Here is an 18,867-nt window from a genome sequence, read left to right as displayed (position 1 = left end):
TCCTGTACAGGAGATAATCAGCATGGCTGCATTTCATTTTGGTACCTTCTCTGCAGAACAGATGCTGGACCCAAGCATTGGACTACAGGATACGGTGCACAGGGGTGCTCAGGAACGGCAGCAAGCTGCCCTATGTCATGAATTCGGCACGCAGCCATCTAGAACTGCTCTCTGGAAACACTCAGTTCCAGTCCTTTTTTCTCTCTGTGTATGAGAGCTGCTCAAGATAAAGATATCTTATTTAGGCCCTTACGTAGATTTTCTGAATCTAGCTCTAATAGAAAATCCCAGCACAGGGAACTAACTGGTAGTGTTCACCAGGTTTTAAATAGTGTTCCTGAAAAAGATGTTGTTTCACTGAGAAACAGGAAGGAAACGCCCAATGCTAGAAACTCAGTAAGGAGACAGAGCCATTTCTAAAACACTCTCATTTAGCTGCAGAATATTTTTACCACCTCACAGAGCGTGAACTGCACGGAATAACAACCAGCACCCAGAATAGCACAGAAGGGGAAAAAAACAAGATTGTGCAGAGAGGCGGTACCATTTTCCCTGTTGCCTCTGGAGCGCATGACCCTTACATAGGTTAGTGATGGTTCCTGGAAACCTGAGAGTACTCCTAGGGAGCTGCTGAGCCTCATCTTCAGGACGTTGAAATTTAGCTCAAGGTAGAAAGGATAAAGGCAGGCATGAGGATGAAAGCAGGACTTGCAGATTACAGCTGCCATGCCCTGTGGTTATCATAGGCACTAAACCCCCACTTTTCTTAACAGTGAAAATCCACAACTTTTGAGTTCAGTGCAATTTGAGAGCATTTTTTCAGCTCCTTTTCAAGGATCCTCTTCTGATGTCACCTGGGCCTATGACACCTCTCTGTCCTGTCTTCCCACAGCAAGCCAGATGCTGTGCCTTTTGAAGAAGCTCTTTTCTGTCCTGGCAAGTGTCTTCCATGGCCACGCTCTTCTTTCTTGGTGTTGCCCCGAGAGGCAACTTCTCTTTCCCTCCTGTGGCTGCCCCACTATGACACTGTTCAGGCTGCAGAGGAGGAGTTACAGCATAAAGCTACAGTGTTTGCTTCCAAGGTAAGTAACGCTTCAGAGCTCTGCTTGGGAGGACACACTTAAGCTACAAAGGGGGAAGGGACTGTGCAGAGACAAAGGCACAAACTGTGCACTTTCTTCCCTTTATGGAAAGATAAAAGGTGGCATGCGTAAATGTCACTGCTTGGGACAGCAAGATGCCTTTCATGTTTGTCAGTCACTTGCTTGCCTTCTAAATTACAGGCATATGTCTTTTCCCATGGGTTTTTTTTTTGGGGGGGGTTTCCAAATTTGAAAATTGCTCAGAAATGGCAGCAGGAAATCCCTAGTGTCTACTGTTTGTGGTGAGAATAATTTCCACATTGTATATAGTCCTGTATTATTATATAACTGAAAGTAAAACAAAACGGAGGAGGGGGTGGAGCCTTTGCTGCTGTCACCAGTGCAAACTTTATCCCAACTCTTGCTGTGCCAGTTTGCTGCACAGCTTTTCCGAGACTTGTGAGTATTTTACAACTTTTAACATCCTCTTGCTTTTCTTTCTTTCTTTCTTTCTTGTATTAAAAAGGTGTGGGAACTCATACTACTTAGCTTCCAATTTTTTAAGGTTTTTTTTAAAATCGTCTTGTAAGATTTATTATAAATATAAAAGACATAGTTCAAGTATTGTATTCAACCTTCTACCTGGCACCTGTTTCTCTGTTTCTGCTGTGTGAGAGACATCAGCAAGTACAGAGAACGGGTGCTGACTGGTGAAAATTTGTCATTGTTTTCTAACAAATTCACACAGCAAAAATAAGGAGAAAACAAAGATACTGCTGTGAGCCTACTTAACATAAGAAGGACAGAGCTAAAAAGCTGGGAGAAAAGTTATTTACCATCTGAGTGTATACACTTGAAAGAGCATTAATGCAGGCAGGGAACTGAAAATCTGCAGTCAAATGGAATCCTACTGAAATAGTGACACAGATACTGTAGCTGATAGCAGTATAATAGGGAGATATTGGCTGGTAGTAAACCTGAGTAAGCAAATGCGTTTATGAGTCTGTTGTTAAAAATACGACTTTTCACCTAATGAAACCAAAAGGTAGGAGGAAAAAGATGTGTGGGGCAGAAATTTGTGAATGATTGTATTATCAAAACCTGCAAAATTACCTCTGTAAAAGCCAGTAATAGGAAATTTTCTTTACTGTGTGCAGGCACTACCTTGTGATTCCTTCTGTATACAGCAAGATTATTTGTGCTGCTTACTTTTAAGAGTCTGATGTTGCAGAACAAATTCCTGGTAAATAACAGCATTTGTTTTACTATATTTTCCAAATAGTCAATAGCACAGCACTTCCTGTTATGAATGTGTTTAGTTCTATTTACAGTTGCCAATTTATTTGACATGTACTAGATAAATGGAAAGATATCACTTGGTTATTTTATCTTGGAAGGAGATGCTTACCTATAGATCAATTTAGTATAAACAAGTGATCTTTATCAATCAATAGAGGTATCAAATTCATTCTTTGTAAACTCTAAGAACATGTGGTGTGACTTTGTAGCTTGTCACAATCATTTTAGGTCTGTGAACTCACACAATAAAGGTCAGCTTTACCAGCTCTTTAAAGCGTAACATTATACCTTGCTGTCTTTAAGAATGTTTGAATTCTTTGGGAAAAGGAATTATTATGGTCAGATCCATTCTGAGGCTTCCTAGATCTTCACTGAAAGTAGAGAGGGGACAGAGATACAGGCTGATACGGAGTAATTGGATAGTGTGGATAACATAATGCTAGATTTTTTCTGAAGAGTGAAAAGTTCCTTCTCACTTCAGCTTACAGTCTCTTCCAGGCCATGGCCAGTAATACATTTGACTGAAACTTTCCAATGTGAGGTGCAGGGTTCTGTCAGCCGAGCGTTTCCCTGCTCTGTGCTCAGTGAGTTCAGCTTGCTGCAGCTAGCACAGCAGGGAGAAGCACAATCTGGAAGAGGCTCTCTGTGAGACACATTGTTCTATCAAAACAATGTGTGAAGTAGACCACTGTTCTGCAGGCCAGCACTGTGTTATTGCTAACAGGGATCAGTAAAGCACAGCAGCCCAGCTTCAGCTGCTGGAACAAACTTGTCAGGCCACACAGAAGTACATATTTTATTCCTCTTGTGTTTTACATGCCACGATCTTGTTGCTATATCCTCCATTTCATCACTGCACCATCAGTAGGAGCTAAAACCCGGGAGAGCAAATACCTTTGCATTCATGTTTTTCATGAGGTCTTTCTGTGCACTTAAAAACTCATAATGGAAGGTAGTGACTTTAAAGGTTATTTTAACAACAGGACTGTCATGGACTGCCAATTCTCACTATTATAATACAATTCCAATTCTCTACACCAAATTATAGTGTGTTAGGCAAAGCAAGAACATATCTCAAACGTCCATTTGCTGTGCATGCATGCTAAAATATTTCTGATTTTCAAAAGGATTTAGAAATTAATTGCTCAGAAATGGAGGGGGGAAATCCCTGCTAACAGTTATTTATCATCAGCTACTTATTACTCAGAGAAATGTGTATGAAGCAAAATCTTATTTTTTTTATAAGTAGTTCCCACATTTAAAGACATTCTTCTCACTCAACTCGGATTTCTGATTCCCATTTTACAGGCTTTGGTAGGACAGGAGTTCACTCCAGGAATAAGTGCTGATATATTAACAAACAAGCTGACACATTTGTTTCTGCAAAGACCAGACTCTGGTAGAAAGCACTATTAATAAGTCCTCAGTGGCATATATGCTCAAAACTCCTTTTTGAGCAGGAGTCCAAAGGAATAGGACTATGTTGGAGGTCCCCAGTACCTAGGCACACAGAGTATTATTTCACAGACAAAAGGACTTCTTAATGATTTTATATCATTAATCCCAGATGAATTTACCTTCTCACTGCTTTAGTGCCAAATGGTGAACCTTAGCTGCTGGTGCCCACCTCGAAGGTTTCTGCGTACTGAAGGCTTCTCTGCTCTTGCTGGGGCAGTGCCGTTCCCAAGATGGGTGCTATGTTCCCGCGCTCAGAATGAACCTGAAGGAAGGACTGTAAGAGAAAGACGTTTCATCCAAGCTGCCTGTATTGTGTCACTGCAAGCAGAGATCCCACTTGGCCAGGGCTGAGGGCCACCTGTGAGATAATATTCTGCACATCTCTGTGAGGGGTCCAGCCTGGGATTTCCTCCACACTCTGTAGCTGATCTGGGGCCTGTTCTGCACTATCCATCAGGATTTATGGGCAGCTGGGGCTAGATTTTTGAATCATGATGACAACACAAAGAATTCAGGCACCTAAGCAGCTAATAAAAGCCTTCTGTCTTCCATTCATAAATTAATGTACTGGTGTAAAATAAGAAGACTGATTCTTTTTTAGCTAAGAAATTAGCGAAGAGCAGCAGAAATATTTGGAAGCCAGCAGGAGATGTACTATATAATTAAACTGTTGTCCTTGCCAATAGGTTATTATCAGCAGGTAACAAGATATATGCATCATTACAAACCATCTTACAGTATTTCATACTATAGCAGATGAGGTATGTCTTTAGTGGCAGCAAAGGGTGATCACTCAGACCCTGTTGCCATTATAGCCGCTATAAATTACAACTGAACAGTTTAATAGTTTATCAATTAACTCTAGTGCCAATGCTTAAAAATTCTTTACGAAAAAATGGCTGATTTTTTTTGCTCACTGAGGAACTGTTTTTAAAAGCCTGTTTTATAAAAGTACCTGTAGACTGGAAGGGCTGCACTCTGTGACGGTTAAAAAAATCTTATACCAAAGTTGCTAAACCAGCCCACCCACGACTGGAGTTTATCAAATGTTTTAGGGTGCCTTTTTGTAAGCACAAATACAAGTGGAGCAAATTTAATGGCTGTAATTTATTTTTGAGTGGAGGGATTGCCATATTACACAGTCTCTGCCAGAAGGCTGTGAACCTCAAGTGCTTAGTAATTTTCTTCCCTAGAGTTTAAGCTATAAACAGGGACAGTGTGGAGAAGTTTATTGTCTCTGCTGGAGAAAGGTCTTGAGCTCATCGGTGAAGTCAGGTCACCGTCTGCCACAGATCCTGTTTGTGCATATACAAAATATGACAACGCAATTGTTGAGCTAATGATCTTGCGAACAACTCATGCAGTAGAAGACTCATTTTGTGTAGAGGAATAACAACACTGACAAGGTTTCACTCCACATATCTTAAATATCGTATTCACTGCTAATATATTGTTAACTATTATTAACATATCAATTTGGTAACCAACATGATGCAAAATTAGGAATGAACCTATGAACTCTATGGCCTCTTTTGATACTGCACTGGCTAATTAAGAATTATGGCATTGGTACCAGTGGTGCCTGCAGGTATCTCCAGCAAGTGACAAAGTGTCACAGCCAGTCTTCCTGCAAGGGAAAGTAGGAACCTTCCCTTCCACGACTAAGGAGAGGCTTTGCAGCGACGTGGAAATCTGTGTACCTGACATCCAAAAGCTGCAGCTGGTGACTGCCGCCAACGTGCTTGTAACACTAAAAGCTTATCAACATAAGCACACTTGTTCAAAAATAACTAATTATATCTGTTTGTATAAGCCGTAGTGATTCTCTCCTGAGTCATGTAGCCTCAGTTTGAATGTCACTAAAATAACAGACATCTGCATACCCATTAAAACTGAGTGTATGCACTGTGCTTTTAAGAACACAGGAATAGGAGTCACAGTAACTCTCGCAGACTTACATATTGTGCCCTGTGGCAGAAAAATAAAAAGTATGGTTTGTTTCCCTGCTAGTGTACTTTGGTAACAGTATAGTTGCTAGGTGGAGTTCTTCTTTATGCTGCTTCTTGGCAGAGTAAACGGATCAAACACTGTTTCACATTCCTGAGGCTAGATTGGTTCTGATACTAGAGTTAACATGATCGGTGGTACTCAGGGCTGCCACAGGCAGCATAGACCACCAATGGGCAGCAGAAGGAACGGGAAGGAGGGTAGCACTGGCAGCCCACGTGAGATTGCGCTGGTCCCTGTTCTGAGCCTGAGGATTCCAGGTGCAATCACCAACACCAGACGCTGGTGATGGCAAAAGTAATCAGATAGGGGTTTACACGCTGCCTTGCTGCTTACAACTTTCTTTCACTCATTTTATTTAATTCTTTTTTATTTAATAAAAAAAGGTTTACAGCCTAAGTTACACTGTATCTTATAGTAACTAGTTACATGGGCACAAGAAATGTGATTTTACACTGGCTAGTGTATATATATATATGTATATATATATAAAAATGAGGAAAACCAGCAAAAGCAGATATTCTGTATTTCATGTATATCTCTTTTCCATGGCCCCATGTCTGATTTGCTGCACATTCCTTGCAGCATGTTGCAAATCCAGAATAATTAATTTTATTTGTTTTGGCCCCCCTTTATGGAACTTACCAGTATAGTATCCAATTGCTTCTTGAACATGAATTAGTTCTTCTCAAGTTCTGAAGGATAAGAAAATAGGAGTTTTACGTTAAAAATGGAAAAAGACTGGAAGAACCTAGTGATTTTGGGTCCAGTATGTGATAGCTGGAGATGGATTTATTTTTTTTTTAAGAGATTGTTTAGCATTCCCTAGATGTCTGTTTTCACATGTAGCACCTAGTTTGTTCTAGGTGCTATATGTGAACACTGACAGCTGTGAGAACTCAACACTTTTTTGAACTAAGCTCTGTAGAGGGCACTCATTTCTTCAAACTGTATCATCTGCACTGGAGAAACCTGCATTTGAACTAGCTGACTGCTAGAACTAGAAAAGTATGTTTGGGGAGCATGAAGCATTTCATCCCAAGGGCAGATATACAAAGCAACTTAAAGTCAAGATTTCTTGTAGAAGGGAACTTGGAAAGTGATTGTCACTTGAGAAAAACCTGGGTTAAGGAGCTTTCCAAATCACAGGGAGATAGTGAGATGAAGGCAGGGGCAGGACTCTCTTCCTCAGGGCTGCATTCAGCTGCCTTTGTCATTGAACCCATCCGTTTTTTTTTTAATCTTCTTCCCCCATTTCTGCACAGCTTCCTTTTTCAAATAAGGACATTTATACAGGTGGTTTTTTTTCAGGAGCTTGGTCCATTCGGTGAACAGAATTCATTTTGTTCATAAATCCTGTGAGAGAAAAAGGAAATCATTACATCATACTGTGATTAAAGATTTAATACCTTTTTAAAATTATGAATTCATGGGAAGGCAGTGAGCACGGGATTGAGTTTCAAGTTCTCAAGAAGAATATGCTTTACCGTTCATAAATCCTCCCACTTCTGCTGCACCCAACATTTCCTCCTTCCTTTCACCTCCACCCTGTCTTAATTCTTTGCTGTGCTCTCCATTCAGTCATGCTACTCAACTTCCACTGCTGTGTACCAGCAGCATCACTGAACTCTGTTGCCCAGCCCTTACCACACTGTTCCTGCAGGAAGCCTTGTTTTTTATTCAAAGAGTTCTGCTTGCGTCTGAAGCTCTGAGAGATGGAGTATGTTCATTGTGAAGAGACTACCGGAGACAAGCTACACAGTGCCAAAAAATCTCTTTTGCAATTATGTAAACTAAGCCACTCATAACGGCCAAGTTTGTGCAGGTTTTCTAGGCTGCCAAACTTGAACACATTACTAAAAAGCACAACTTTAATTAAATGGTTATAAGCATTTTCTGTATATGAAAGAAATGTATATTTCTGCTAATCTGTTTTTGGAAATGACTGAACTACTCTTGATGGAGCTTAAAAGAAAATCACTAGCCTGAGTAAGTAATTCAGTGTAGGAAATTTCAGATCTAACAATTTCAGCTTGCCCAAACTAAAAGCAACTGAAACAGAGTCTTATTGCTTGAGACCCAGCTGTGGGAGGCCCTAACAAAACTGTAGGCAATAGCCCTTTACATATATAGACATAGGACTGTGTTCCCAGCCCATATCTCTGAAATTATCAGTGTTTAATTTCATTTTCTAAGAAAATAATACTTATGCAATTGTACATTTGTGCATGGTTGCACATTTCTACCCTCCTCCTCACATCACATTTTTTAATTCTAGGCCTAAATTAATTGAATAACTTAGATTGGAAGAGACATCTAGAGGTCACCCGCCTCCCACCTGAAGTAGGGCTAACTTCAGCATTAGAGCAGGTTGCTCCAGGCTTGGTTGATTTTTTAATACCTCGTAGGATGGAGTTTCCACAAGTTCTGTAGGCAGCCTCCTTCACAAACTTATTTCTTGCACACTGTGTTGGGACTGTCCAAATAAACTGTTCTGTCAACATGCCTTCATCATTCTCTCCTGAATCTCTTTCAAGCTCTTGCTATGAATACAAACTCAGTTGTTCGAACAAAATTTTTCCTTGTTTCTCCAAACCAAACACTTCCAAGATTTGAAAGTGAATCTAGGGGGGAAAAAGGTTCTAAAAGAGAAGGGAAACATTCCAATTAGGTTTTATTGTATCATCTGTAAAAAAGTAATAAAAAGGGGAATGAGCTGGTTAGGCAGTTGCCATGGTCCTTACTATGAAAACACTGCTTAAATGGAGGTGGTATAGTAGAGTGCTGCTGACCTGACCCTGGTTCCATATGGTTTGCCTCATTTGTTCTCTTATATTTTTTTTTATGAAATAGGGGAGAACAAAAGTAAAATCGCATAGCTGGACTGTACTGTCTATGTAAAAGACAACTATTAAAACCAATTTTCATGCTGTGTTGTAGTAATTAGGGGAACTCTTCCAGCCCTTTATATAAAACAGAATTATATTGATGTTAATAACTTTAATACTAGCTACCTGGGCTACAACCTCTCTTCTGATTGTTATCAGAAGTCACAAAAAATTATCCTTTGATGACAATATATATTTCCCAGGGGGACCCGCCCTTATATTGCAGCATTCAAAGATGGGTCTCTACTATCTAGGTAAAAATAATGCTTGAAAAAGTCAGATTTACAGGGGACTTGCGAAAGTGACTTGTGAAATTTAAGCAACTTCCTGCTTTGAATGCTCTTAATATATGGGCTGAGGGCCACTGAGAACTCTATTGCAACATTATATATACTTATTTTTTCCACGTCTAGGTCCTATGATGTACTTTGCTGTTCCAAATTCTGTGCTTCCGTTCTGAGTAATGTTCAAGCAGGCAGGATGCTGGGGACTGCACGGCCAACACGAAACTCTACTGGAGCATTCAGCAGGCTGAAGACTCAGGTAAATGTCACTTAAACAACATGAAATTTTAGGAAATTTCAGCCCAGTTTTAAATGTTATTTTTACAGCCCAGGAAGAAAACTAGTTAATACAGCAAATTTAAGGCTTGAAAACATTTCTAATATTTCAGATGAGATCACTAACACCCTATTATTTTCTGCTTTGGCTTTTCTGCTCTTTTAGTGTTCACTTGTACCAGAATTACACAGTAAATAGGTCTGGATTTTTTCAAATTTTTGTTTTTCACATTTTTTTTTGTGGGACAGCAAGTTCTAGCAGACTTTCTCTCTTCCTTGGCCTTAAGGTGTATGCCTAGCTGACCTTTTGCAACATGCAAGGCCATAACCCCTCACCCTCAAGGGTGTTTAATACAGAAGAAAAATCCTTGCCAGTGTCCAGCCTCTGTAGCACTCTTCAGAGTGCAACAGGCTTTCTGTATGAATCTGTATCAGTTGCATTTCCAGTATGCAGCATGGCCAGGTGACCTCGTTATAACCCAGAATCCATTAGCACATGGCACTTGGTACCCCCTCCACACTGGCAGGCCAGTCTTTCCCCTCCTCCAGACAGGCTCCTTTCCCGAGCCATGGGGTCTATTGCTGAGGGACCTGGTGGCGTGAGGTGGGATTCTCCCACTTTCAAACACTTGATTGTTCCATGGCAACAAGCAGAGCAGAGAGCTGCCTGCATGGTACTTTGCCATGGAGGAATAAACAGAGTGCCCCAGCTGCAAGGGCTGCAGCAGGATTCCAAGGCAGGCACTGTGCATAGTTCTACCTCCATGGTGCCTCCACACTCAGCCTTCCCTGCCAGCGTGCTGCGCTGTGGTTGGATAGGTCCCTGTGCAAAGCCAGTCTGCCTAAATCTGAAAACAGGGGGAAGAAAGCCAAACAGGAATTGTCTGAATGGTCTTCAGGCTAGTCATGGCAGTGAAGTCTTTGGATTTTTTTTTACAATGAATTTTGATCAAAGCTTCTTTAGCTTCTTCAATCCTAAACATTTAATTGCTGATACTTGAAACTACAGTTCATGTTTTCTGCTGGCTTTCCAGCTGCTTTTCTGCAGTCATAGAAACAAACAGCTCAAAACTGAGTTAACTGTTGATTACCCAATAGCTTCATATGACTTCATGCAAAGTGCCAGAGTGATTACATCAGAATCTTGGCACAGCCCTCCTGATTATGGAGAAAAAATTGGAACTCGCACCCCACCAATGTAGCTTATGAAAAATTGGGAGGATTAGAGCAGACAGCATAGCTAAGCCACATACCCAAATCTCTCTCATGTATTGGGAGATGCACTCATTAGAAGGTTTGTTTCTCATGTTTATCTAATTCCTTACCATTCTGCTGTTTGTATTTTCTTGGGAGACTGGGGTAAAAGATAAAAGATCATTCTTGGGAGATCATAGTATCTACCTCTTGTTGGCTGGCTTCAGGTTTCTACTAGTACTGTGATCTAGACTACTATGTGCACCTACTTGTCACAGGCCTTTCAAAATTACACCTTGCTATAGTCCTCCCACTTCTACACCTCATTCTTTCTGGTCTACACTTCTACCATATCCTGCATCATATTCCATCTCACCACACCAGACATAAACTGCTGAGCTTTTGTCCTTACATTCTCAGTCTCCTGCTCGTGTTCTCATATAAAAAAGCAGGTCCTGGCACTTCTCAGATGGTGCTGAATATATGATATATGATAATGACAGGGCAGGTCATGAGCCAGTGTCTTGAGCAGGTAAAAGTTACTTCCTGCTAGTTCTTCCACAATGATCACCTGCAGCACATGTAAGGTTATTTACTCTTTGAAGCCTGTAAAAAAAATCAAATGCATCACAAGCAAGTAAGTTTCTATTTATGCTGAGCATTTCAAATACAAACACAGCCAGTGTTGTTTTGACTGTAATATTCCCCCCACCGCTCTTAAAGAATGTAAGAAGTCATTACTCAAATAGCAAGATGCAAACAGAGGATTGTGTGACTATCTCAGGAAGCAAGCTTATTTCACCCTTTGGTCATAGTAATGTTGCCTCTGTTATAACTTAACTATTTCATCTCCTTCATCCTTCATGATAACTTAAAAGGAGTCTTATGTCTTCTGGAAGAGATTCTGTTTGCTTCCAAATCCAGTGAACATTTTTAATATAACTGTACTACTACTCCTTTTAAAGGTATGTGCAAGTTTATTTGTCTGGAATTTATGCTGTTACTTTATCATCTCTTAAATTAATCATTTTATGCTATTTCTCATATTTATACACAGTGAATGATGTAGCTATGAAGGCACAAACAAAAAGACAACATCCTTCCCAATAGGACTTAGTATCTAAAAACAGATGTAACATATAGCCATTAACATCTATGTTGTTAAAAGAAAAAAAAAAAGTGCAAATAAGATGAAAATAGTAAATATCAGTAGAATAGTCTACTATGAGGAAAAAGCCGAAGTGGATTCCACAGAGTATATTATTGTGCACTCTGTAATAATTTTGTAAAGCTTTTTTTCCTTTAAATCTTTAGTGATCAATAAACACTTGAACTGGATGATGCTTTTGTAGTTGAGCTATCTTCACGCTTATTTTTAACACAGATTATTTATATAAAATATTATCTTAGAAGTGACTGCACGAAAGCTAACTAAGAATATTCTATAATGTTAGAAGTTTCAGAACAGTTCCCACAGATCAGCTGAAAGAGGTATCACTCACTGCAGAACAGACAGGTAGTTACAACATTACCAGAAATTTAGGAACCAAGGTTCCCAGTCTGTCAGATCAGCCTTCCATTACCAAAATGACTTTGAATAACTTTATCTCTGTCTGTTGGCCACTTTGCTATGAATTATGTCTATGTGCCAGAAGAAAAGATGCCATAAACTAAAAGTTAGAATAGAGTAGCTGGTCCTTGGGAACTTGATGGGGAAGCAGTCAAAGAAGATACTAATTTACAGGCTCACAAATAATTACTTATCTTTAGTGTACCCAAGGGTGCTTCTGCATGCACTGAACTAGCTCCTGTTCAGTGCTAGCCCATGGGCTGTGTGATGCTCTCAAGTGGTGTTGTAGAAGGTCGTTATTAAGGAGGTCACTGAATAGGAGTTTATTCCTGACATTAATCTTTAATATAAACAGTTACATTGACATAAAAATGAGAACAAAGTAAATAAAGGGGGGAGACGTACATTTCACCCAGTGTCTTGCTCCACTAATAGCTACTAGGACAAGCAGAATTTTTTGTTCTCTTTGAAGTTTTTACAATAGTTTACCATATGATTTGAAACTACAAGTTTAGACTAAATTGCACGTTAGCTGATTCATTAATCCTAATACAAGATTTTCCAGTTGAATGTGAAAGTTCAAAGGCTGTGATTAGATGATTCCCTCCCTCACTTACTAAGGCGACCTGAAGAAAATTTCATATTTTTTAATTTTCTAGGTCTTTCAGAGAAAAGGAATTGGTTTAGTCATTTCACTAAAATGTATTGTCAGGTATGTTTGCAGAATTACACACGCATTTACTTTCTCTTCGTATTTTCTTCACATTCTAATTATACCAAATTTACTTTTAAAAAGTTCACTGAAATGCCACCAGTACATGAATTCATTCACTCACTCATGAAAATGAAATAAATCAGCTCCTAAGCTTGGTCGGTAATTTCTTTTCTCTGAAAGGTGTTAAAATGCCTGCTCTTTACTCAGTTGAATCAATGAAACTCTGTGCCAGTTTAAAGTTAGGGTTTGTTAGGCCTATTTACCTACTACAGGAATAAAACTTACTTGCACACAGCCCTTGACTTCTGATGTTCAGGACAGGTAGTTCTGTGAAGGACAGCACAACGCCATTCAGAGTGCAGCCTTTTCAGTTTCCACTATTCTCTCCTGTCTCCCTTTCCATCATCAATACATTAAGCCCTTCTTGTGTGTTTTTTTTTAACACAATCAAATTTAAGTCTACAATTGGAACAAAATTTCAATGTTTTTATTAGCTAATTTGTATGTTTGAATGAAGTTTCATATGCAGTATTTTGTTACACCTTTGTAATCATCTAGCCAGTTGTAAACTAGATTTATTCTACTGTACTGTAACCCGACCAAGGTTGCTGGGCAAATGAAAGCCTCCAAAAAAGCTCCAGGCATATTCACTTATTCCCCCTCAAAGTTACTTTTAAGACAAACAACAATCATATAAATCTTCAGTACAGGACTTAAAATTTATCAAAGTCATGGGAAAAAAACACAACTAGAAGTGAGCATGGAAATTAGGGTGCAACTTCAATGGGCATTTCTATGAATTAATGCATAACAAATTTTTAATTATATCATCTTGGGAAGTGAGCTAGATTGGCTATAATAGGGTGAACATGCTTACTATGAGAGAAACTTCCAAGAAAAGCAAAAGCAATCCAGAGGAGTGTTGCTCTATTTCCTTTCTGAAAAAGTTGCCTGTTGAACACATGTCTCTAAGTTACAGCTTTCCTTCAGTGTCAGAGTAGGCTGCAGACTTGCCTTGTTCTGTCCTTGCTCCAATACCTCCAGTCCTTCTGCCAACTCCACAGCCTAAGCCTGAATCAGGCCTTTTTTGTAAAGCTAAGTGAAGATGCTTCTCTCCAAGCTTTCCAGATGGTGGTGGGAACAAAGGGGAAAACCATGGAACAGACATTCCAAACCTGATGAAAAATACAACCTTCATCATTGTTGCCAAGGAGAAATGGATATAATATTAATATATTCTGTTCCCTAGCTCCTGAGTGAGGATAACAAAGTCTCTTCCACAGAGAGGATCATTTTCCATTTAAGAACACAGACAAATCTCTATACAAAGATTAATATTGCTTTTCTTACCTGCTTTGCTCACCATCCATTCCTGTAAAGATCAATTCAATGATCATATCCTGAAGAGGGATCAGACAACAGAAAGAAGAGAGAAGCCTCTATGCAAAAAGGTAGAGACATAGAAAATTATCAGAAGACAGTACTGAGAAACACAGGAACATACAGAAATAGCTGCTGGAGTAACTGAAGAAATGGCTGGTCCTGCAGGAGAATATTCCAGTTAAAACTCCAGTCCAGAAAAGCCCTAGAGCCTAAAATTAATGACATGTTGAGAGCAACCATGCACTTCTGCCCGACTCGGGCTGCAAGATGAATCACTGACAACTGACCTCTTTTTCTGCTACTTGCCTTTCTGTGCATATGTCAAGGACAGCAGACAGAAATACGATGTTTATTGTAGCAAAGTCTAACTCAAACCTGTGGCCTCAGTACCTGCAGGCATGCCCACTACATCTGCATTGTTACTTTCAGTGAAGATTGCAATATTTACTCTTATAGCCTGCACTTCATGGTGTCAGGTTTCTATTGTTGGTGTTTTAGTTTGTTTTGTTTTGTTGTTGGTTTTTTTTCCTCTTAAAAAACTTTTATATTTGACAAAGGCTTAATGCAGCATTATAACTTGTTTTTTAAAGGGACAGCTGCATAAAATCCTTCAATTTGTAGCTTCCTTGCAGACTACCTTGATGCTGCTTAGCTGGCAGGAGGGATTAAGCTGCATGAACAACAAAAGTCTCAGCAGTTCTGTTTCCCAGCCACGGCAGAAGTCCCCTCCCTTGGTTTTGCTGGTATTGTGTCAAATTGGGAAAGTTTTTAGGCACTTGAGGCAGACACTGTCTATATGTTACTAACTAGCCTCATAATTAACCATTGCAAACTCCTTTTCTACTTCCCAGCAGAAAACTTTTTGGTCATTCTGCAACTTCTTGAGATCCTCCTGTCCATCTTGTCTGGTGACTGGATCAGGGGCAGGGTAGTGGGGTGTAGTAAATTCTTGAGCCTTCGAATATTATGCAGATGGACTGCAAGACCTGAAGAGCTGTGCAGGCAGGAGTCTTGATGTATGTAGCTTGGCCATCCAAACTGTGCAAATCCATCTGTCACCCATGCGTTGCAAAATTTTGTAAGCCAAGATTTCAGTATCCACTTAACTGATGTAATCTACTCATCTACAGGTTGATGTTTGATCTGTCTTCAGCAAAGTGGTGAGCTAGGGATTAGTAGTAAACTATGCCCTGAGGTGGAACTATTTCCTTAGTACACCCTTTTAACTTCTAGATTGTCTCTGAGCAGACATTTATGATAATATGCTTCATTTCCATGCCACGTAGTCATTTTGCTATCATATCATTATCCAGCATAGCCTTGTGAATCACCATTCTTTCCCAATGTTCACTGGTAGTTTCCTGAGCCAAGAAATAATGCTCTCCTAATGAAGTTGCTCCAGGAAAAGTTTATTCACAGCTTTTTTGCTGCAGAAAAGAGCGGAAAATGTCAGCATAGCAACATACTTTCAAATGAAAGCAGCTTCAAGTGAAAGTGTATTAGCACTTCTTTTTATTAAGAAAAACTCCCACCCTAAATACAATCTAGAACTTTACTTCAGCTCAAGACAGGCCATTCATTAAGTCCTTTTGGAGGGAATGTGGGATTTTGTTGGATTGACTACAACCACAAAACCCCAGTGGTTTCTAAGAGATATCCTGCGGGGGGCTTGGGAAGGGAGGAAAAGACCTCACGTCGCCATTTCTAGCTGCTGATTTAAACAGCTATGGAAATAACAGTTATTTCAAATTAATTCTGTTAGTTATAAAATAATAAATACAGATATATATCAAAAAGACATTTGCCATGCAGACTTTAACAGTCAGTTCTCTTGTCTATGCTATCAGACAATTTCCAACTAAGCTCATAAAACACATGCTGCTATGAAAGTAATTGGTTCTACTGCAACATAACACAATGCACCAGACCATTTGTCTCATTATACTCTTTGCAAAAGCAGAATTGGCAGCCTTTTTATCTTGGCTAAATTCTTATGTGGGTAAGTATTTTTTCTCTCTCTTGCATCACAAGTATGTTTTTCTTCATGTCTCCTTGTCACACCTTCAAGCAAACTTTTCAGCAAAGACAGAGAACCTTGATTTGTATGCTTTGTACACTTTTGTGTCCTTAATTGCCCTGAAATTTTGCTTATTTAACTGGTTGGTTGTGTTCCCCTGAAGTAACTAGCTACCTAAAAGCAGTGAGATGACTCCTGTGACTTCCAGTTTCCTACAGAAGCTATCTGAATAACTACATGATTTTACTTTTTAAAAAAAATTTTTATTAACACATCCAAAAAACCACAATGTTATTTAATGGATTATGGCTTTGAGCCTGCAGTTATGCTCATCTTGTTTCATACAAAAGAGATGTTTCTCACCTCATTATCCTTTTCCACATAGTTAGAGAATTGCCCCATTGTCCTGCTCTCTTGCTTTCTATTCAGAATTCAGAAAGGTTGTGCAGTATTTTGGCTGATCTTAAACTTTATCAGCATATTTTGGTGGATTTAGTCCATCTAAGATACAACTCTGTGCTACTGAAGAGGCCTGATTTTAAAGATCTCTGTAATAAATAATGTGAATTTAATTTTGCATCATGATACTAATGCAAAGGAGAGATGACCAAATAATACGTCAGAATTAAGATCCTGAATCATATTAGTCATCCACAATACTTCTCATGTCACCTGCTCTTGATTTGCAGATACACTTGTCAACGTAATTTGAAAGGTTTGCTATGGCATTTTAGAGTGAAGTAATTTCTTCCTGCCTTTATTTGCCTTACAGCAGAATGTGCCTCTCACTTTACTTAATATCGTTAGTTAATGAGAAATAATTTGTGCTTCCTCTTCCCAGCTACCATTCTTCTTCCAAACATGAAGATAAGGGATGTGAGGTTTATCCCATTGTAGATATCCCAGGACCCTTTTTTTCAGCTATCAATATTATGACTCCTTCTTAGAATAGTCAACAGATGATCTTACCACACAGGATAGCCTATTTGTTAGCCTCAAATCCTGTATCTCGCATCAGGAAATACTACATTATCTTCCTCATACTTAGTGAGCCCCACAGATGTTTTTTCCTGTGCTCTGCTCGTCAAATCCTACTCACCTTGTCACCTGAGAGCATGAAGTGAAGTAACCAACAGGGCTGGAAATTACAGGAGATATCTGTGGCAATGGCAGACAAAGAAAGAAGCAGAAGAAAAGAGTACATTCTCTGGGTTGTAAAAGTTTGAGTTTGGCCATTTTATCTACCAATCTTTAACAAAAAAAAAATGCTCGAAGTGCCAAATAAGTTAGGACTAAATTTTTGTTCCGTCAGCTGAAAACAATTACCTCAAGCAGTAGCAAGGTCTGGCATTATCCAAATTCCACAGTATCTTTTACTTACCCATTCTTCCCAGCAGCTCCCCTTTCAGAGGTTCTTATGAATATGCTGGCAACAGGCAATGGTTAGATGTCCTTGAAAGTTTTTCTTTATCTTCTTTTTCATATCCTTTTCCATTTTAAGAAGCAAGAGTCCACATGATGTTCCTACAAGAGATTAAGATGTGATATCCAGTTGTCATATGAGACAGATAGCTCCCTAAGAATGTTGAAGAATCTTCTCTAGAAGCATTAGCTACTAGGCAAAAAAAGCAGAGATTGGCTTTTGGTTATGTCTTGAAACTAGGAATTAGACTCCCAGAAGCCTCTTCTAGTCTGTGACTAATGTGTACTATGATACCGCATAATAAACCAATGCAGTGTCTCAAGACCACTGAAACCTGGCCCTAGCTGTGACCGAGATTTTAGCTACGAAGTGTTTGGTTCAGTAGCCAGTATCTCGAGAACAATTCCACTGTGTGAACACAGAGGAGAAACTAATGTAATTTTCTTGTTCACATGAAAATCCACACTGGCATTCAGTAGAATTCAGCTCACTTCTGAGCTGAATTCTCAGCTGCACAAATCCTATGCATGACCAGGGGCCATTAAAGCAGTATTATTGTGACTCAGCTCTTCAGCAATAATAATGACATAACAACTCCTTCCTTTTTGCATTTTGTCTGTCTTATTGAGGTGTTTTGTAATCTCTTTTGGAAAACATTAGCCTTAATTACAGGTTTACACAGTTTAGAGTATAGCACTCTAGGTTCCATCTTAGCAGATGTTTTCAGTTGCTACCATTAGACAAAAAGTAGCGTAGCGTTAACACAAAGTATGAATTCTCAAAAACCACCAATTTTTCAAAAATGTAGGTGATATCTCCACTTTTTTTTTTCTACAAAATGAGTTCAAACAGAGGCAAATACAATCAGTTCATTTCAGCGAAGCTATTATCTTTTACTGATAGTAATCACTCTGATATTCAAGTAACTAAAATTGTTGAAATTAATTCCCATTATTCACTCTGCTTTAAAAAAAGACAAAAATCAGATACACAAGAGTTGGCTGTGTATTAGTGAAATCTTGTTAGTGAAATTTTAACCACAATTTGGAAATGACTGAATAAGTATCCTTTAACTGAGCTTATCCTCTGACTGAAGGTTAATCAGTACCCTCTGCAATTCCCCAACAAAAGGAATTGAGAAATTGACACCATTAGGAGATTGTTACAACCAAAGTGAATAAACACAGCCTTGGGAAAACTACTGAAGCTTCCTGGTATTTTTTCCATTCATTTTGATCTCCTGTGCTTGGCTTTGCTCACTTCTGCTTAGC

The 18,867-nt window shown here is 39.2% G+C and overlaps 1 protein-coding gene across 1 annotated transcript in view; it reads left to right on the top strand.

The window, feature by feature from the left end:
- Window positions 1-1,475: 1,475 nt before the first annotated feature.
- The window catches only part of IL15 (interleukin 15), a 39,119-nt gene continuing 21,727 nt past the window's right edge, over window positions 1,476-18,867 (top strand). The window contains exons 1-2 of the mRNA XM_074154852.1: window positions 1,476-1,541; window positions 9,148-9,277. Coding sequence (XP_074010953.1) covers window positions 9,215-9,277 — 63 coding nt within the window. The 5' untranslated portion in view covers window positions 1,476-1,541; window positions 9,148-9,214. The remainder of the gene's footprint in view (window positions 1,542-9,147; window positions 9,278-18,867) is intronic.

This window comes from Numenius arquata, chromosome 10 (assembly GCF_964106895.1).
Source record: "Numenius arquata chromosome 10, bNumArq3.hap1.1, whole genome shotgun sequence".
Taxonomy (NCBI): domain Eukaryota; kingdom Metazoa; phylum Chordata; class Aves; order Charadriiformes; family Scolopacidae; genus Numenius; species Numenius arquata.
This window is presented reverse-complemented; position numbering and strand designations above follow the sequence as displayed.